Source organism: Clarias gariepinus, chromosome 20 (genome assembly GCF_024256425.1).
Source record: "Clarias gariepinus isolate MV-2021 ecotype Netherlands chromosome 20, CGAR_prim_01v2, whole genome shotgun sequence".
Taxonomy (NCBI): Eukaryota; Metazoa; Chordata; class Actinopteri; order Siluriformes; family Clariidae; genus Clarias; species Clarias gariepinus.
Window position 1 is genome coordinate 4,075,001 of NC_071119.1, and position 22,580 is coordinate 4,097,580.

Genomic DNA, 22,580 nt, shown 5'->3' on the forward strand with positions numbered 1-22,580 from the left:
AACGAAGAGATTACGACACCAACAAACATGCAACAAACGTCTTTCAACAATCACGTGTAATGGGGTGGCAGTGTGTGTGTGTGTGTGTGTGCGTGTGTGTGTGTGCGTGTGTGTGTGCGTGTGCGTGTGTCCAGCCCAAGTCAGACCAACACTAGCAAAGTCTTTTCTGGCAAAATAAATACAGAAGATTTGCTAAAATTCGTATCATATAGAGAAGATCAACTACTTTAAGGTTATTAGTTTTGTTAGTTATGTATATAAATTAGTTGTGTTTTGTATTTACTTATATTATGTATACGTTTATGTAAACTTTTTACATATTGTTTATTTTAAATATTTTTTTCTTTAATGTTAGTTTTTTTGTTTTTTTTTTTAAAGTAAGGTGGTCCGGGCACCGACCAATAACGATTAGTAACAGTTTTATTTTAGCATCAGTATCGTAAAAAACAAACAAAAAAAAAAACGATACCCAACTGTTACTACGAGCTGCAGAAGGATAATAAGATGTATATTTAATCACTCTGTACATATTTCATAAGGACTGGGATATAATCACGATACCTTGGTGATAATTCAATTAAAATTACGATTCTATACGTTTTTAAGCGTTTTATAAATATCCTGATTTGATGTTTCAATTTTAATTTTACCCGATTTTGGGCCAATTTTAAACCTTTAAAAAAAGTTTTCTCACTTAGAAACCGAGCGCAGCGTTTAAACACTACAAACTAACTTTAAACACAAGAGTTTAACATTTAACTTCAAATTAAATTAAACACTGAAGCTACATCGTTACTGAGCAGCGCGTATCTCTCTTACGTTAGTCAAGTCAAGTCGGCTCTTATTGTCATTTCAACCATATACACTTTAGTACACGATGAAAAGAAACAACGTTCCTCCAGGACCAAGGTGCTACATACGACATAAATTTACAACATAAATTAACAAAAAAATAACTAGCTAACTATCTAAGAAATCTAATTAGCTGACTAGCTGAGACAAACCAGATTATACAGAAAAAGACAACATAAAGTGCACGTGCAAACAAATCCGCCATAATTATTATTTCTAAACAAACTTAGCAAATAATTCACTCCGAACCCACGTCATGAAAATGTGTGAATAGTTCAGAGAGCGCCACCTGTAGGAACATAAAGAGACTGAGGTGTTTTACTTCCTTAGACGCCTCAGAAGTCTCAAAACTCAACTCGATTGATCAAACTAAACCCAGACAATTCTGCTCACTGTCTGATCGACCGCTTCATCTCTATCATACACAAAAAACTACAACGTTTTTTTTTATTTGGAGTCAGTGTGGCGACCGTGAATCAGCACACGAAAGAATCGTGATTCATAACTGGATCGATTTTTTTCTCTGTCTCTAATATTTTATAACGGTGCAAACGCATTATTTCGGAGCAATAAAAAAAAACAACAACACAAAATGAAGCGCTGAGACGTGACCCATGTGACGATCTCTCTGAGGCGAGAGAGAAACCTGATTCATTTTATAATAATAATAATAATAATAATAATAATAATAATAAATAAATAAATAAATTAAAAAAAACGCTGGCTTGCGACTTCAATTTCATTTTGATGAAAATCCTCCAGTGGGAGTGTTCTCCTATCGGGGGCTGAGGGGCAGATCGAATTTTCATGATTGTTATTATTGTTATTATACAGCGCGAGATAAACAGCGGCGTTAATCTGTTGCGTTTCCGTTCCCTTATCGCGGCGGCTGGAGAAAAGCAAGAGCGCCTTTCCTTTCTCCTGAACCCATCCGCACTGTAATTAGTCTTCATTCATATTCCCTCACAAGCACGCGCAAACACACACACCAACACACACGTGAGGTGAAAGGAGGTGGGGGTGGGTCGTGTTCACCAAATTAAAAATTTGTCATTAAGTGGAATTTACCATAATGCCATTTTATCTTCCAGCGGTTGGGTGAGGGAGGGGGAGAAGCGCGCGTGTGTGTTTAAGGCAAGGGGGCAGCCTTGGGTTCTGCAAATTGAAAAACCAGAATAATCCTGCCCTCTCTATTGCCCTCGTCAACATACACACACACTCACACACATACTCACACACTCACACGCACACTCACACACACACCAAATCCACAGCCATTGGGGTAATTAAATAATAGCGCTTTAAGATTTTAATTTGTCCTTTTTTCCCCCTCTCGCTAATGTAGCCGCCGTCGGCAGGGCTCTCGCTCAGAACCTATTATTGCAAGATGCATATGAAACAGGTGGGAGGGGAAAAAAACTACACACACACATACACACACACACGCTCCGCAAACCCGAATTATTAACTACCTGTATCTTCTGATTCTTATTAAGCAAAGACAATAGAGTTTAATCCTAAGAAAGACAAATCTGGCCGAGTCTCGGGACCGTCCTCATCTGGACACCGATATAAATCGGCCAATCGGGGCTTGACATGCGTTTAAGGATTAAAAAACACCAACTCGACTCGATTCGCTTTAACGCCATGTTCGGTTCAAGTTTAAAATCTGAAAACAGGCTAATCCCGTCAGGTTCAGGACGTGGGGAAGGTGAGGATGAGACAGCAGGGAGGGGTAGAAATGAGAGCCTGGGGTTACTTGCGCTTGTGCTAGTCTCCGGGGCATCTTCATCAGATTAAAAGAGGAAGATCTTCATGTCCCAAGTTGTTTTTGATCAACACGCACCAGGGTATGAGACGCTAACAACCCTTTAGACTATACAGCGTATGAGAAGCTAACAACCCTTTAGACTATACACAACGCGGCTGATTCAGTGAAATAATAACCCTGATGAGGAGTGGAACGAGTGTGGGACAAGGGGTTTTACCTTCTCAGATTTACTCGCTTCCACATCCTGTGCGCTCTTAATCCGAGATCTTACAACACGCCACTGAACGCGTGATCAAGGAAGCATGAAAGATAAACATACAGAGCCGACGATTCAGTACCAAACAGAGTCAGTACAAAGCAGTGCAGAAAAATTCACCACAGGAGGCCACGCCTCCTTCACTGGGACTGAAGCACAGAGGCCACACCTCCTTCACTAAAACTGAAGCACAGAGACCACACCTCCCTCACTGAGACTGAACCACATAGAGGCCACACCTCCTTCAACAAGACTGAAGCACACAGGCCACGCCTTCTTCACTGAGACTGAACCACAGAGGCCACACCTCCTTTAACAAGACTGAAGCACACAGGCCACGCCTTCTTCACTGAGACTGAACCACAGAGGCCACACCTCCTTTAACAAGACTGAAGCACACAGGCCACGCCTTCTTCACTGAGAGTGAACCACAGAGGCCACACCTCCTTCAACAAGACTGAAGCATACAGGCCACACCTCCTTCACTAAGACTGACAGAGGCCACACCTCCTTCAACAAGACTGAAGCACAGATGCCACGCCTTCTTCACTGAGACTGAACCACATAGAGGCCGCACCTCCTTCAACAAGACTGAAGCACAGAGGCCACACCTCCTTCACTAAGACTAACAGAGGCCACACCTACTTCACTGAGCACATAGGCCACACCCCTTTAGAGTGATTATAACGGGTTTATGGATGTGTACTCAGTGTTTAATACGTGTGCTGAGTATAAATTATAGAGCAAATGATATTTTCCAGTGTGGGGGGAGGGGGGAAGAGACCAGAAATCTCACATGTACAGACAAAAGACATTCATTCATTCATTCATCAGTTATGAAATACAGTGATGGAAAAAGTAAATAAACCTCTTGCAAGTATGTGAGGAATTCACAAAAATTCTAAATCAACCAAGCACATGGAACACGGCACGAGTGCTAAATAATAAACATGTTATTAAACATTAATGCGAATAAATCTGTTGGAAAACTTGTGTTATTTTGTGAACTGATTTCAGCCTGTTTTGTGGCCCAGATATCAGGAATGCGGCTCCAATCTGCACAGAGAGGCGGCTTCACTTCCTGCGGCCGGGAGCGACTCCGGGTTGAATTATGTTCCCACTGAAATGAAACCTGTTGTTTGTTTGAGGTTACAGTGTTCACACCTGCAAACGAAGCAGAACGACGTGAAGCGGGGATGCGGCAGGGTTCAGACACACTCTTAAACAGCAAACGCGATATCATTCGGGTGAACCGTGGGCATTAATCTAGACTTTTGGGCTCTGGTTAACGCTAAGAGAAGTCCACTTCCCTGTAAGTCTTCGCTTTAGCCATGGACTTGGAACAGGTTTGGACCGGATCAAGGTCGGCTCGAGCACCCTTGCTTCTGCTCAACACTTTGTGAAATCCCATTACGACGGGCCGCAAATTGAATAGAGGTGAGGGAGATTTTTTTTAACGCACCTTAACGCAGGTCTCGTCTCTCCGTTTGAATGTAGCCGCTTTTATTAGGACAATTTAAACCGGTAAAATATGCCGAAGAATACCTGCGGTTTAGCTCTGGAAGGGATTACTTTTTTTTTTCTTCCACCCATTCCAGCCCTCCGTGCATGACAGAGACAGAGGGGGGGGGGAAGGAGGGAGAGAGGGAGGAAGAATTTTTTGGTGAAAGGTAATGCTGAATAAATACGGCGAGATTTGCAGAGGGAAGGCGAGGGAAGCAGTCACGCTCCGCACCTCGTGAACATCCTCCATTTTCTCCTTCGGCTGGTCCGGCGAGCCTCTAAGCCGCTGCAGACCCAATTACTATTGATCACGGCGGCTGAGAAAAGAAACAAACATTTGAAACGACGGCTGCTGTAAAATGAAAAGTGGCTCGACATGAAGCAGTAGTTACGACTAAGCAGCTTCCATATTTTTAGTAAAAAAAAAAAAACAACACAATGGATGCGACGAAGTGCAAGGCGTTAAAAGGCGTTTAAGTCATCCTCTAACGTTGATGTTATTTCCTTCCATAAAAGAACCAGAATTCATCCAGTTCACATCATATAATAGCATCGTTTTGTGAACTCCGGCCCGCCTTACGATAATGCGGGGGGACTCTGAAGATAAGCCGGCGAGGCAGCGCTGACGGGAGAAGCGACTACGATACGAGAGAAATGGATTCACGACACTCCATCAATGCTCTTACAGCAGGTGTAATATAAAGAGTGAGCTACTGGAGCCACTGTCATACATTTAAGTCTATTTAAAAACCTATCACAAAGCCAGAACATACAGCCACAAGCGCTTCCTCTCGCTAACATCCAGTACGAGCAAAAAAACACTTAAGCTGTAAATACAAGCTGCATTTTCAATTTTACTTTTTTTCCTACGACAAAAATAAAACAAAGTTAAAAAATGATCTGAGCCAAGAGCGCACTGAATCTCTAATAAAGCCAATATAATAAATAAACGTCCAGTAGTGCAAAAATAAAATAAAATAAAATACCAGACCTCAATGTAACCAAAACTGTAACCAAAACATTTCACACTGAAATACAAGAGAACTGTATCACTAATATGTTGCCATGTTTATGATATTAACAATAAGGGAGTTACTGTATATACACTGTTAAATTAACTGTGTTTGAATTCATATAAAAAAATTTAATAGAGATATTATACTGTAGACAAAATTACAACATAATTCAGCTGTTGCGTTTCCAAATTAAGAGTTAAAATTGATATTGTTAAAATTGTGAAATTTCATAGTTTTAGCACAATTACTTACTACGTGAAGCATTTCTCTGAAACCTACAGCTGTTAAATGGGACATGTCGGAGATACATTTGACGGACGAGGACAATGAGACAGCAGGAGTGAAAAACTGGGCAATTAAACTTGTTCGACGAAAACCAGAATACGAAAAAAGCTGTACAAAAACAGTTAATTTAACAGTGTTGTTTGATGGCTATAGCTTAAAGTGATAGTCATATCATATAACATCATACTGTATTATTGACACAAGCTTGATACAAAACTGTATACAGTAAGAATATAAGATAAGCGTTTTAGCTAATTTATACCATTAACGATGGAAGGAAAATTGGACCTGCTAGGTGAAACCGCTAACTAGAATAAAATGCAGCTACAAGTTTTAGCTGATTTAACCCATCAACAAAGAATATTAGGTACAATGTTTTTAAAGCTACTTTAATCCATCAACATAAAAGTTGAGTTTTTTGTTGTGTTTTTAGAGCAAGTTTAACAATAATATTAGGTGGACATTTTAGCTAGACAAAACCTTAAACAAGAATATCAGGTGGAAATTCTAGCTAGGTGAAACCATCAACATAAAGCAGTAGTTTATATTTTAATATCTTTTAAAGTTTCCTATTCAGTATCCTATTAGGTTAAGAGTTTTGCTGCTAGTTTATTTCATCAACAATAAATATCAGGTCAAACTTTTAGCTAGGTAAAAAAAAAAAAAAACATTCTTATAAAAGTAATTTCAGGTAAGAATTTTAGCAAGGTGAAATCATATGTGAAGTAATAATAGATGCTTCCGCTAAATTAAACCATCCAACAAAAAAGGAATATTTTATAATAAGGCTTCTCTAAATGTTACAAGATCAACTTCAAATAGATCTAGGAAAACGTCCAAATTCATTACTCACTCACTCACTCACTCATCTTCTATACCGCTTTATCCTGTATTTAGGGTCGCAGGGACCTGGAGACTGTCCCAGGAGACTTAGGGCACAAGGCAGGGTACACCCTGGACAGGGTGCCAATCCATCGCAGGGCACACACATGCACTCACTCACACACTCATTCACACACACTACGGGCAATCTGGGAACGCCAATCAGCCTAACCTACATATCTTTGGACTGTGGGAGGAAACCAGAGTACCCGAAGAAAACCCACCAAGCACAGGGAGAACATGCAAACTCTACGCACACAGAGACGGGAATTGATCCTGCTAAATTTATTAATTATGGCTAAATCTGAACAATGGAAACCCAAATTACACAAGCAGTATCTTACTGTACGTTTGGCTCAATCTGAAGGCATGCCTTCAAAAGGGTAAAGCACCCAAACCAGGTTTCATTAAAGTATAATGAAGGAAACATCTGTCTTACAAACTCAATTTCCATTTTTTTATGATAATAATGATCATGTTAGAAAAGTAGAGGCAACTTTTTAAAATCACAGACCCCCTTGATAGATCTCAAGCACTTATAGTGGTATAACAATGTCAAAAAAAGCAAAAGCTCTACAATCTCAGAAGGAAAACCACTGAGGTGAAGAAAGTCCCAGATGAAAACCTGAGCAATGAGAGAGTTTATTCTACTATCAACTTGATTCTTTAACGTGTGTACATTTTGAATAATGCACTTTCAGGTCTTTGTAGATTTGACAGACAATAAGTTGTTTGTTTTTCCCTCATTTTTATGTTCTCTCGTCTTTATAGCCTGTATCAGTTCCCCCTCTCTCTATGCTTCACTACCCCCTGACAACAAGTAAAAGTTGTTTTCGAGGCGCCGGGTTCGGTTTAACAGTGTGCAAAACAAAGAGGAAAGACTTGGGTCTTACCCCTCACACACACATTTGTCTTGCTATCATTGTGAGGACCTCTAACTTACTTAGTACGTATGCGGGGACCTTTCTTCGGACAACCTTGCTTTAACCTCAGTTGGTTAACTGGGCGGAAACTTTACAATAAAGCTTTATGAGATAAAAATGAGCTTTTTTATGTGAGCACCAGCCAAAAGGTCCCCACAAGGATTGCTATATCTGACAAGCTGGACCTTACAGGGACATTCGGTCCCTGCTAAGATATAAAAACAAGCACAGCCACCCACGCGCAGGGTGAAGTTCCCCCGAATATATGTAAAAAGAGAGGCCCTAATAATAGCGAGGTGCCGTTTTCTGGAAGGTCCCAGAGGGAGTTAAAAAGCCTGAGAGATTACTAGCTGCGAAACACACACACACACACACACACACACACACACACATATATAAAGGTTAAAAAAGACCACCAGGACAGACCGAAGTTGGGCCATATGTGTGTGCTGTGCAAGTCCCAAAGTGTGAGTGGTTCAGGCAAAAAGCTATAATATTAAAGACTTTTTAACCAGAAGTATTAAAAAAAAAAAATCATAAGTAATCATATTTTAATCGTGAAACACCACCAGTCCGGGTGTTTTTTTTTTTTTTCTTGCCCTCGGACCACTGAACAGGGCTGCCATTCAAAGATCCGTATTACCACCGACCCTCCCTTTCATCCCCCCCCGAATCTTATTGAAATAATATTAATATTTATCATTCCCAACCCCCCTCAACACACACACCTTGGGCGAACTGTTAATAAAGGCCTTACTTCCTAAATCCACACCCCGAGACATCCTCACGAGGGAAAAAAAGAAAAAGAAAGAAAGAAAAGAGAGAGGGAGCCAGTTTGAGAAAGTTGCCTGTGACGGGGAAAAAATTAATCACGTCTCGCGAGGGTGCCTCTTTCTTCCGTCGCCGGGACAATAATTTGATTTGATATTAAATGACTGCTTGATTATAATGGATTTTATTGGTAATTGTAATTGACGTTTCGCCCCCGTCTTGTTTTTTTTTCCCCCCCAGTTTTCTTTCCTCCGTCGAGCATAAATGATGAGGGACACTGCGAGGGGACGAGCAAAAACTCGGTCCTGCTCGAAGCGCTCGGCTAATAACGATTTAATGAACTGATTTACTAACCATGTTGCTTGGAAAATGGTATAATAAAGATCTGCTCGTTGTCTATATCTATTTATTTATGATATTCAGAACGCGTAATCAGGAATTATAAATATTAATCTTGGGGTCGAATTTATAAAGAGGAACTTTATAACAGTATAAATAGGCTGTTCATATCTACAACATATTGTAGCAACACATACAACAATATTAAAGATTAAACAATTGTTTTAATTATAAAAAGACCCACTGTTCCAAAAACAGGCTCCGTCTGACACACGAGGCGGGTCGAAGATTGGTGAAACTCTCATTTCCCCCTCCTGAGAGGAAAAAACACAACTTTTCATCTTCCTTTATTTGAATACTGAGTCGTTATCGCATTTAAATAATGAGTTCTCGCTTTACAAGGCAAACTAATTCACGTTAGAAGAAAAGGGGCATGTGGGAGGGAGGGTTTTTTTTAATCAGAAAACAAGCCGACACACACACACACAAATATTCTATACTGAACAAACGTTTATTCCGAAAAACCAAATGAGCACCTGTGAAAAACAAACCCAGATGTTGCACTTGAGGTTTTCGTGGGCATTTCCCAAATTAAAAAAAAAAGTGAAAACGGAAATACTGTGAGAAATAAGACAGTCAATAAAATGTGACACTTGATAGCTAATAGAAATTATATTTAACATTACATTACATTTAACATAACATTTTTTATGTTGAATAGTTTACATTTTGCGCAATGTTTATTGATTTTAAGAAATTCTACAGATTAACTACAACGTAGTTAAATTGAATAAAATTGTAGCTCTTTTTTTTTAAAAAAAGTTTACTTTGTTCCTTTAATTTTTTATTTTGGTTTATTAAATTTAAACATGAAATATCTTTGTGTAAATTGTGGAAAAATTATTAACATTTTAACATACGTTTTTTTGTTCTCTATTTACAAACTAAAAAAAACAATAAAAAAAATCTGGTTACAACTTCATACTCTGGACAAAACTTCACAAAACAGCCTCCAGCTATATTTTAAGGAAAAAAAGGAAATAAATATATATTGAGCTAACTTGGAAATACTAACTTATCTTCTTAGTCCAAAAGAGAACCTACAAACACTTGAAAAGAAATACAATCGGATATACTTATTACGACGAAAAAGAAATTCTCTGTGAATCTGCGGAGTGAGAGCCGGAATGGCTTCCTCGGCTAATCGAACCTGGCGTGTGACCGTTTAGTATGAAATTGGGATGGAAGCTTGCCATCACCCCCCTGCCGTCTAAAGCCCATAAAATACTGTGTAACGTGATTAAGGCTACCTGCTGTCCCGTGCTAAAGCCAACCCAAAAAGCCAGGCGCTAAAGGCAAGGGTGCAAGCCGAGTCTCAAAATGGGATTACTCAGTCTACGCTTGTAGCGGGAGTTAAGGAGAAACCGGAATTGGGTGCTTTTTTTTAAAACAAAAAAAGGAGGATAAAGGTCATGTGGAAAATTAAGTTTAAAAAAAAAAAGAATATTCAACTATTCCAAACTTTTACATTTGGGTGATGTTTAGTAAATAACAGGGCAGACACATTTTAAATTACGTGTTAGTGATTGTAGTCATATAATATAACATTAGATAAATATTACAGTGCATTTTATTTCATTGTTAGCTCTGACAAGAAAACGGTTGCTACAGTACAACGACGCAAATTTTGAGTTCAATTATAATTTACAGTTCAGGTCTGGTCTTTCAAAGAACAATTTGAGCTGGCAAAATTGTGCAGATTGTCAATTATCTAAACAATTACTAAACCTAACAATATACTGTAAACCATGATTTGTTTCATTATTATAAAAAACAATGTTGTTACAGTTTTTATTCTTTATATTTTTCAGCTAATTCAGTTCTACCTAGCTTAACTTAAACGCCGTTTGAAAAAGTAATACTAGAAAGTAAAAACAAAAAAAAATATTTGATTAAAACTGTAAATCTGGACAAATGTATGATAAACCTACGTGAAATTAAAGCAGTTATGAGAAATGTTTTGATCGGTATAAAAGAATATGCTGTAAAATCTGGATACTGACGAACTGCTCGCACACTTAAGTGATTTTTCAGTTTGTGTGCGTATATATGTATATGTATATGTATATGCATGTGTGTAGTGTGTGTAGTGTGTGTGTGTGTGTGGGGGGGGTGCTCTGTTCAAACACACAGAGTGGAGAAATGGGTGTGGTGTTTCAGCTGAAGTGGCACTGCTGTGCCCAGATAAGGGCCAATGCCTATCCCTGCCACACACACACACACACACACACACACACACGCCTCACTCACACATGCACACAGCCCCTGTGCTCCCTGGCTCACATACAAATGCACACACACCTTCTCAGATTAACATAAGTATACACACACAGTAGTGATGCCTACACACACACACACACACACACATATATATATATATATATATATATATACACTGAGTATAGCTCATCTCCATGAGTGTGTATAGCATCGAGACATCTTTTCTTAGGCTCTTAAACCAGTGCTTTCTTGAACACACACCTTCACTCTCACAACACAGTGTTTGGACAAGAGGCTTAGTTTGTAACACACACGCACACAACACACACCTATCACCTACTAATAAACAGAAGAGAGTAGTATCAAGCAGCAAGCAAAGTAAAATAAATAGATCTAAAGCCTAAAGTGTTGACAATCTTTCAAAAGAAAAGTCCTAAATAGGCTCGGATTTTGATGTCAAAATTTTGTTGTCAATTTGAGAAGAACGGAATGGGAATTCTGACCCCAATAAAAAGTGATGAATACTGTGTCATGTTTAGCTGAAGGCTTGACAGGAGAAGGAAAAGAACTTAGCCGAGCTCAACTGGGTAGTACATTGTTGTAAGTAGTAAATTACAAAAAGACAGAAGAAGTACATTTAAAAGGTTACAAACATGTTTACCAATGACATATTTATCGGAACAAAAAAAACTCTTCCTTAACTAGAGAGTGACAAATTTTTTACCTGAATTTAATTGGAAATTCCCCAAATATAAATATATATTTAATTTAAGGTTAAATTAGCAACATCATTTTTTGCTAGCTAAATTTATTTAAATAAATAATAATAATAAAAACAGGCTAATATTTTTTTAATGAATTACACTTTTTTTGCCTAGTATAAAACTGTACTTTTAAAAAAACCTACCTTCAATCATATATTTTTGTTGTGTAAAAAACAAACCCATGAATTATATTAATAAATAAAAATAATAATAAAAAAACTGAAGTAGCTACTGTGAACTACTCTGCACTTTAAATGCTTTTATTTATTAAGAGAGTATTTTAAGTTATAATTTCACAGGTCTGATGATGAAGAACTATTCTAAGATGGGAAGTGTCAGCTCCTTTACTACACGCTACATCATACCAGCTTGAGTTACATTAATAAAGCACTGTGGGTGTAAAATTTTTGGTCGTTTTCTTGTCAATTAACAGAAAAATCCCTAACTGATTGTGGTCGTGAATTGCCTTATTGACTACATCAGCTTGCGTGACACTGATAGAGCTGGTAGAGGTGTGGTTGCAGAAGGTTGTCATAGTAACTCTTCCAAAAAAACAACAAAAAAGCTTTGTCCCCTCACAGAATTGTTAGATAACTAGCTAACAGTTTGTGAATTTACATTGCGTACTATTCGACTTACTACTTAATAATTTCAACAAACCGTTCAAGTTAATAAAGGAGGAAAAAGGAAGCACAAAATTCTTACCTTTATTTCAGTGTCACAACTTTTTTTTGAATAAAAACTCTCCTTTGCCTCTCACACATACATACACTCAGCGCTGGCCTTCGGGAGCGCTCAGGCCCGAGTGCCCTAAAGCATGGAACAAAGTTTGGTGATCAAGAGGCGATGTGGGGGGTGAAAAGAGAAAAGGGAGGGAGATGGAAAAGCATGGAGGGGGGGAAAAAAGTTGTCCACTAAATGAGGTTAAACTATGAAGTGTCCCCTCTTAGATATTTGGTACACATCCCCCATATAAAACACTGGGGTTTTAGTAAGTTAACAAACGAAAAATTAACAATGCAAGCAGGAAGTGAAGCGGAATTGCAATAAATAAAGCAAAGTTAGTGACTAAATGACTTCAAGTGCAACTAAAAAAGAAGCTACAATGACTTCTGCTATCGAATGCTTGATTCTGATTGGTCAGAACGTTTTGATCCGTTTCCCATAGCATCGCCGCTTAGACAGGAGTGCTCACTGCGATCGTCAACACAGGCACATGTACACTCAATATATGGAAGGAGTCTCCAGTTTTAGACAAGAGGTAAAGCTGTAACTATTTTATTTTCGACAAATGACATGGAACGTCGGTTTGTAGCTTCTACAACATAAGTGATAACATATAGCTATAAATGTTTTTAGTTTATTTTTAAAGAGTTGACAAACTGCTGTGGTGCAAGAGGAATAAAATATCAAGATGTAACATCGCAGCACCTCGTCCTTGACAACGCGCACCCTGGTTTCCATGCTGTGTGTGCCGAGCCCAAAATGAAAAAGTGGACTAATCACTTTGTCTTGTGTTTTATCAGTGCCAGCTGCAGTCGACACAGTCACCGCAGGGACAACTGTGTGTGTGTGTGTGTGTGTGTGTGTGCTCATCTGCGCATCTGTGTTCGGCTTTCAGCAGCCAAATGAAATTAGTCACTGCTGTCCAGAACTCTCTGCTTGTTTGTCAGATATTGTAACACCATACTCAAACACACACACACTCCCCCACACACACGTGCACGTATGCACTCACATGATGTCCGATTCAAATTGTACACCAGGACAACAACGTAAAATCAAAAAATTTTAAAAATCAGGTGCTGTAAACGTTTCAATTATTTATATTCCATCACCAGAATCATAACCATGAACGCCAACACACACACACATTTACACTTACACACCAACACCCCCCACCACCCCCCCCCCCCCCCCCCCCGCCCCCCATTTGTCCTGGGCTCGAAAATGCCATCTTTTCTGGACAATAAGTCAGCATAAATTCTGTCTGTTTAAAATAATAATAATAATAATAATAATAATAATGTTTCTGTAAGAAACTAATTAGAAGTTTATTTGACATTATCTTCTAGCACTTTATAGATACATACACATACTTACCTTATTTTATATATAAACGTTTCTTTAAACGTTTCTTGTGTTAGTATAACACTCTTACTATACGTGGTTTTTTTTTATGCAGACGTCTAACTTGAAATCTATCCTCATAGAAATCATGTCATGTATGACAATTTTTTTACAATATTACAATTAGACAGATGCTAACATCACAACATAAACATTTCATCACTTTGAGTCGTAGTGCCTGATTACTTTCCCGTTAGTTCACAAGTTTTCAGCTAGTTAACGGTTAACACTAAGTGTAAGAATAATTTAGCTTCTGAAAGGTTTTCATTTGCAATTTTCCGACACATCCGAGCTACTGTAAATATTCATATTCATAATATTCATTTCATGTTTGCACTGTCACTCTGTCATTAGAAATCATCTAACATGTATACTTAGCTTGCTAAATCATGCATACACAATGACTAGCTAAACCTTAAGCCCTAATTGTACTAACACAAAATCTAATTTTGACAATTTTCCCTAACCTTTGAGGTAAATATATTGTTGTTTAACATTTTTTACTGATGTCCAGAATAGGTCTCGCTTTCTACCACCTATAACAAATGCTGAACTTGCTAAATCATGGTATTTTTTTAGTTAGCAGCTAATACTAAGTGGGTTTACAGTACAAGTGTTACCTTAAACACATCTGATATATACGAGAGACGGGTTTGCACGGTCATTAGAAATCCTTTCACATGTACACGCTAGCTTGCTACTGTTACCATAACTTGTAGTAAAAGCAAATAAGGTTTTAATTTTTTATCAACACATCTGAGGTAAATATTGACAGTTTTGACTACTGTTCCCGAGTCAATGTGGCTTTTGATCACGTGTTTAAAAAACACTTAGCTTGCTAAATCATGCATACATGCTGACTACCTAAACTGTCAGCCCTATTTGTACTAAGCCAAAGTCTTATTTTAAGAGTTTTCACAAACATATGAGGTAAATGTTAATGTCTACAGAAATTTTGACTGATTTTGATACATACTTAATCAGATCACTATATCATGATCTGATGTGAAACTGTTAGCCTCATTACAGCGAGTCTGCTTTTAACACTTTCCCCAAACATCTAAGGCAAATGCTGACTAACACTTTTGACTGATTTCCATGCTCACGGTGCGTTTCTATCATCTGTATAAAAGACTTAGCTAGCTAAATCATTACCTTTAGTCGTTAGCTAGCGTACACCCGGAGTCCATATTACCTAGTTGCTTAGCAACAGTGTTCTCGCGGGTGTATCCGCTTCAGTGGTGAGCCTGAAAAGATTATGTTAAATTTTAATATTCGGAATGTAATATTTAATAGTTTGGGTAAGAATAAATCGTTTAAAGGGGTTTAATGTTTATTAAAAACTATATTTTTTTAAACGAGTGTCTGTTTCTTTATGCAAGACAACACCTAAAATCTCTCAGACACACCAGACACACACACACACCCCGCTATTGGATACGAGTCTCAAAGTCAAACTCCAGAGATCAGAGAGCGAGAGGGGATAAAGAAAGAAAGAACAGGAAAGGGAAGAGACGAAGAGCAAAGAAGAAGACAGAAAGGGACCCCCTTTTACCCCCCTTACAAGTCCTCTATCCCTGCATATGTGTGTGTGTGTGGTGGCCAGGACCGAAGCCCCATTCTCTACACATGAGAGCGCGAGGCTTGAGCAGCAGAGCAGAAACAGCAGGCCCACGAACCCGCCGTAGTCCAAGCCTTTCATACGACGAGGGAAATGGGGGGGCAGAGAGACAGAAGGAGGGAGAAAGAGATGAGAGAGAGAGAAAGAGAATGAGAAAGATGAATAAGGATGATAAAAAAATAACAGGAGTGAGTAAAATAAGGGAGAAAGAAAAGATAGAAAGAGGGAATGTGTGTGGAGTGTAGAGGCAGAAGAACTAGAAATACAGAGGGAAGAGTGAATGAGAGGGAATGTGTGTGAGAAGTCTGAACATGGCGAAATCAATCAGCAGATAAAATCCAAATCGATATCACAAGGACTTCTATTGGTTGATTTGATACTTGATGCACTTCAAGTAACGCAATCCGATCTATTTAAATTCACACCAAAGTCCTTTCTTTTAGTTCCTAGCTATACACCACGGTGCCACCCACTCTAAAAACTAACAAGGTGAGAAGTAAAAAATGCAAAGATCGTTGTGAAGTCCATTTATCCCTGAGTAGCTTATTAATTTTGCGAAATTATTTTATTTAGCTCGATAATAAGATGGGTTATTTAAGGTTGCTAAATAAATGTTTAAACCACACTTCAATCCTCACAAGAGTTATTTAAAAACATAGAAGCTAGCTGCAAACTTATTAGCAATTTGCATGACAAGTGTTTTTTTTTTTTTTTTTGGGGTGGAGGGGTTAACCAAAAATAAATAAATTTGCTTCTGTCAGTCCATATTATAATAAGTTACAGTATAATTTTAATCAATTTTTTTTTTTAATTATTGACAAAGTTATCTAAGGTACATTGTATTATTTCGGATGATATTCTTTGATGGTGTTTCTACAGTAATCTACCATAAACCGTTAGCATTGAATGTAGTAACAGTGAGAATAAGACTCTAATTAGAAATTAACCAAAACATCTGAGGCAAATTTTATTTTTGCAGATGATTTTGTTTTTTTTACATAACACTAAACACTAATAAACTGCCTAGCATTATTGTTAGCCTTAAACATAACAACAGCAAGAAGACTAATATTAGCAATTAACCAAAACATCTGTGGTAAATTTAATTATTTTGGATAATACTATTTTTCCTCTAGTACTATTTTTTTTAACTATTTTGGATAATATTTTGGATTTTTTTTCCATTACAAAAGACATAAAATGAGTTAAAATAGCTAGTTGAACGTTAGCATTAATTCTACAGTCATTCTGCCATTACAAAACATTTCAAAACGGGTAGCTAAATAGTTAGCCTAAATTGTAGTAACAGCGATGAGTCTTCTCTTAACAATTTACAACGACACCTGAAGTATTTTTTTTTTTACATTGTTGCTTTTACAGTCATTCTGCTATTACAAAAGATTTGCTAAATGTTTTCTTTTACTATTTAACCAACACATCTGAGCTAGCTGCAAAAATATTAAGCTATCAGCAGTTAGGGTTTTCTGTTCAAGGACCTACAGTAGGTGTTGGAATGAACTTCCTCTAAACATCCGTACTGCTATTATTAGCCGGATGTACATAACCATATATAATCAAAGACCTATCTGTTTCTTGAATATTTGGGTTAACCCCTCAACCCAAAAACAAATAAATAAATAAATAAATAATTTCCCAAAGTGTTTGACTGATGGAAATTAGTTATTAACCTAGTAACTAGTGTAAAGATCTATCCAATGATGGAAACAACATGAGGTTAACTTTAAATTAGCTAGCTAGCTACACCTCATATTAGTAACATCAATGGGTCTTCTTTTAGCAATTTCCAAGACATTGAGGAAAAAATGTTTCATTCCGGATGATTTTTATGTTTTTACAGTCTTTTTGGCATTACACAAAACTAAACACTAATAAACTGGGTAGCATCATTGTTGGCCTTTAATGTAACAACATTGAGAACACTTGTATTAGTAATTAACCATAAAATCTGAGGTAAATTTTATTATTCCAAATGTTTTTCTGCTTTTCTGTAATTTTGCCATTACAAAACACTTTAAGTTAGCCTCACTTGAGTTAGCCTCAATTGTAGCGTAATTAACAGTAACAGCGACAAATCTTCTCTACCAAGACATCTGAGGTAAATTTCATTATTCTGGATGATTTAGGTGTTTCTGCAGCCATCTTGGCATTATGCAATACTAAACACTAATATTTGCTAGCATCATTGTTAGCTTTAAAAGTAGTGAAAGCAATTTCCTAAAGCATAACTCAAACATAGTAACAATAGGAGAACATCAGTATCAGCAATTAACCAAAATATCTGAGGTAATGTTTTTATTATTTCATTGAATTTTGTCTTTTTATTAACAGTCATGCTGTCATTAAAGCTGTCAGCTAGCTAAAGGTTTAGCCAAAATTTTAGTAACAGCGAGGAGTCTTGATATCTAGCATCACTGTTAGCCTTAAATGTAGCAAAAGTGATATGACTTGTATTAGGAATTAACTAAAACTGAGATTAATTTTACTTTTTTAGCTAATTTGACATTTTTGCAATCATTTCACCATAACAAAACAGCTAGCTAAATATCTAGCCACAATTGTAGTAACAGTGACAAGTCTTCTCTTAGAAATTTTCCAAAATATCTGAGGTAAAGTGTACTATTTTGAAAAAAAAATTTGTGTTTTAACAGGCATTCTGACAATAAATGAAAAAAGAAAACACTTCCGAGGTAAATTTCATTATTCTAGATGATTTTGCCATTACAAAAGTCTAAGCTAAACTGTTAGCTCTGACCTCTAGCCACAACGATACATAAGTTTTAAATAATTTCTTGACATATCAGAGGTAAATTTTGTTACCTCATGTAAAATTTTATTTTGTTCCAGAGTTACTACAGATTCATACCGCAAAAATAAAGGGCTCAGCTAGTGAAATTTGTATATTTAGTCATTAGTTACAGTGGGTAGTGACTAGTTGCTTAGCAACAGAACTCGGTCACAAGTGGGTGGCAGTCCAACTGTAAATGTGTTACATTATTGATTACTTTTTTAATTAGGACAACTTAAAAGGGGGGCCACTAAAGAAGGAAAAAATGATGAGCTGAAAAGAGCTGGGGATTAAAGAAGGAGGACAAGAGGTTAGGAGAGGTGAGGGGAGAAGAGAACGAGCGAATGGAAAAAGTATTAAAGAAGAAGATGACACAGAGGGAGAGGAACAGAGAGACAGAGAGAGATTTGCAACCATGTTTTTATTCATCTGTGATTAAAGTCTGCTTCTCTGACATGAGAGTTGGTTTGTTTCCTTCCAGCGCGCACAAACAAACACACACACACACAGATTCCCCTCATTGCCTCCTTCACGCGTAGACACGCGCATGTAAATTGGCTCGACGCAACACGCAGACAGAAACATTCTCCTTCTGTTACGTGTGCCGACATTTTACATGCAGACGCGTCTTCCTTCCGGCGTGCCGTCTCAGAGACGGGCGGATTTCGAAAGCGAAAAAAAAAGAGAAAACTCTCTGACACATCTTTCAGATTTTAAATACACACTTGTTGGTGTAGTTTCCCCCCCCAGATTTTCTCCCTAATTTAGTCGTATCCAATTTCCAGCCATCATTAGGGCACTCCTACCAGTCAGGGAGGTCCGAAGACCATCACGTGTGTCCTCCGAGCCACGTGACACGTCTTTTCGAATGGGTTGCTCACACACCATTTGGAGTGGCGTAGGACACAGCTATCCGCTCCTCCTGCTTGGTTGCGCTTACAGACTCCTCCCATACCCCTCCCTCCTGAGAGAGCTCAGCCAATCAGCTCTCTCTAACCTGCAGTATCACCCGGGATTCAAACTTGCGATCTCCGGATGATAGGGCGAGGTCTTTACAGCTGTGCCACTCGGGGCTGTTGGTGATGTTTAATAAGCACACGTACACACGTACTCACCTGGCTGACCCTGGTTGCGAACCGTAAACACATTAAGCTGTATGTCCTGGTCTCCGTCCTCCTTTTCCCGACCCAGAATCATCCAGCTCTCCAATTTGTCTGAATCTGAATCTGAATCCGAATCCGAATCCAGATCCGCTACGAACGGGGGAACAGATTCTGAATCTGAACTCTGGTCCGACTCTGAATCCGAATTTAAGACTACCACTTCTTCGCAGACTGCGTCATGTCCATGAGGCTGTAAAACGGGAGCAACTCCCTTCTCTTTTGACCTCTGACCTTTCCTGGTGCACACACTCTCCTCCTCTTCGTCCTCAGTGGTATCTGAAACCGTGATGACATCTGGGCCAGAGTCGATCATGATGATGTCATCAAAAGGAGCAGAAAGCAGCTGGACTTTCCGGACAGGCTGAAACTCGTGACAGGAGCTCGGCCGGTTTTCCTCATGGTTCTTCTCACAGTTCTCCGCATGTTTCTCCTGCTTATCTGCGCAGTAGTGGAGCTGGGAATAGAGCTGGAACTCGAGATCGCTGTCAGGTCCAGAGTCATCATCATGGTCTTCCTCTGCGTAAAGCTCGTCTTCGTACTCTTCCCGCGCCTGATAGCCGGAGAACATCTCGAGCCTTAAGAGATACACACACAGTGTTCATTTTTCATGTGTTTTTTTTTCTTTTGTTTTCATTTATGTGTGCGTCCTCTGTGATACATTACCACAAGAGCTAATATACAGCAGGCAATAGTGTGGTTTTAGGCTGATGAAATGTAACAGCATTTTTGATTGGTCAATCTAGCCAATTAGTTTGGTCGAAAGAAAGGACTTGTTTTTGTGTACTTCCTCAATACTTACTATCACCGCTCCAAAAAAAGAAATCAAACTCGGACACAAATCAGCAAAGAATCACCTCAGTGTTGTGCAAAGTAATAAAAATAGTAATCATCATCGACTGAAACTGTCCTTGTTAATTTTCTTTGAACCTATGGTGCTATGTTTTTACAGAATCTTGCACAAAATGAAAAAAAAAAAAAAAACATGCAAAAAATGCTAAATATGTAGACTTGCTTTACTTTGCTTTCCGGAAACACCGGATAAATTGCGTGTACATCCGGAAGGCATTCAAAAAATTTTCATCAATGGAAAGCCAAGCAAAGTAAGTTTACATATTTTTTGTATTTTTTTTTTTTTTATCCCCATTTTGTGCAAGATATAGTGAAGACATAGCACCATAGGTCACAAGAATGTTAGCAAGGACGGTAGCAAGAAGAAAAAGGAGCCGCTTTCAGTTTGGTTTTTAAAGCAGCCGGTGCCGAGAGGAATCATAAATTAAGGATAAATGAGGTTTAATGTCTATTTATTTCATACTTTACTTTATTTACATGTCTGTTCTAAATGTTTTGATTGTTTTTATATGCAAAAATATGACTATAGTGTTGGAAATTGGTAACATTGATAATATATTTGAGTGGCAGCAACAGATTATCTACAGTTACATTATGTCCTATGGAAAAATGCGTTTCACAATATGAAATTTCACCTTAAGGACTCGCCTCGGTAAAGGATTAGATTCATATACTGAGGTGCCACTGCATTACACGAAATACTGTATATGTGGAAAACTACCTTTGCTGTCTCTACAACTCAATGCCAGTTTTCATTATATATAAATATATGCAAACATTCACAGGAAATTAATACTGATTAAAGTCCATCTTTGTATGAATGATCAAATGAGGAGGTGTTGATGAATCTTCTGTAACATCAGCTCATTTATTTATTGTGGGATGCTTTGTTTTAAGAAAAAAAAGCATTGTGTAAAAGTATGTGCACCCTTGGACCTATGGTTTTGATTTGAAAACGTATAACTGCATTAATAATCGGCGGTGGCTCAGGGTGTTAAGACTCTAAGTTACTGATCAGGATGTCGGCGGTCGCCACGTTGGGCCCTTGAGCAAGGCTCTTAACCCTGAGAGCCAGGCCTTCTTAACCCTGTCTGCACCGTATTTTGCTGACTCCAGCCTACTAACAAGAACCTGGGAAGATTAAAGAAGTTCACTGTTCAGTAATATATATGTTAGGAATAAAGGATGAACTTATAAATTATAATCCAGATATGCTCTGTGGATTTGCTCTAACTGCATTAAGTAAACAAACACAGCTGGACCCATCATCTACACAGATACACTTTTCTTATTGTGTTTGATCTTTAACTAGACATTAACATTTGGGAAAACAATTTTGTACTATAATCTAAAATTCAGCCTAAAATTTAAAGAAACACTGTACAGTGAGCCTGATCACGGTTGTGTCCTAAATCGCTTAATTTCCACCTACACAGTGCACTAAGTAGCCTGTGTACCCAATGACGTCACCAACCCACATAGTGCACGAGTCTAGACATCAGCGAGCGGTTTGAGACTCCGCCCCTTAGAACAACCTCCAGCTTGTTTTGGTTTACAAGGCAACCCTTAAAAGAAACATAAAAACAAACGATTATGTCGTGTATTATTCCCGAAACAGATTCTCGGTTATATTAAAGACCGATGTGTAAAGTCCGGACACGTAACATAGTTGAGAAGTTTATTTAGCACACGCGCGCTGCACTCTCATATCCACGTGTGTGTGTTTGCCGGGCGCGTGAGTGCTTATAAACGAGTTAACACGTGAAATACGGCATCGCTGAAGCGTTTCAAGGACACACGCGAGCTCTTAGAGAAAGACGTGACACGTTGGCTTTGTTACAAAGATATAATCTGACCTACTTGCTTAGTTTTCCAGCTTTGAAACGAAACAACACAAGACACAGTCGAACTTCCGGTTTGTGAGTGAGGAAGGAAAAAAAGATGGCCAACTGTTCACTATCACGGAAACACGGCGCTACAAGCGTGACTATCCCGGAGTTGTTAAAAAGTTTAAAAACCTTACTTATGAGGCATTTATTTAATGTTATTTAATGTATTTGTTCTGTTCCATTGAGAATGTCACAAAAATGGATTTTTCCCCCCCACAAAGTCTGCTGCTTCAGTGTTTTTAGATCTTTTGTCAGATGTTACTGTGGTATACTGAAGTATAATCACAAGCATTTTATAAGCGTTCAAATGCTAATGTCGATTACATTAACTTTATGCAAAAAGACAATATTTGCAGTGTTGACCCTTTTTCAAGATCTCTGAGCCATGATACAGCACCCCTGGAGCAGATAGGGTTAAGGCCCTTGCTCAAGGGCCCAATGGTGGCAACCTGGTGTAGCTGGGGCTCGAACCACTGACCT

At 38.2% G+C, this 22,580-nt stretch overlaps 1 protein-coding gene across 2 annotated transcripts in view; it reads right to left on the reverse strand.

The window, feature by feature from the left end:
* Positions 1–22,125, reverse strand: part of zcchc7 (zinc finger, CCHC domain containing 7) — a 42,934-nt gene extending 20,809 nt beyond the window's left edge. Inside the window, exons 1-2 of one of the 2 annotated variants that reach the window (XM_053480011.1) lie at positions 22,068–22,125; positions 19,315–19,937 (exon numbers count right to left, since the gene is read on the reverse strand). In XM_053480011.1, the coding sequence (XP_053335986.1) occupies positions 19,315–19,930 (616 nt within the window). In that variant the 5' untranslated portion in view covers positions 19,931–19,937; positions 22,068–22,125. The remainder of the gene's footprint in view (positions 1–19,314; positions 19,938–22,067) is intronic. The other variant, XM_053480010.1, reaches the window with a different exon arrangement.
* Positions 22,126–22,580: the final 455 nt, after the last annotated feature.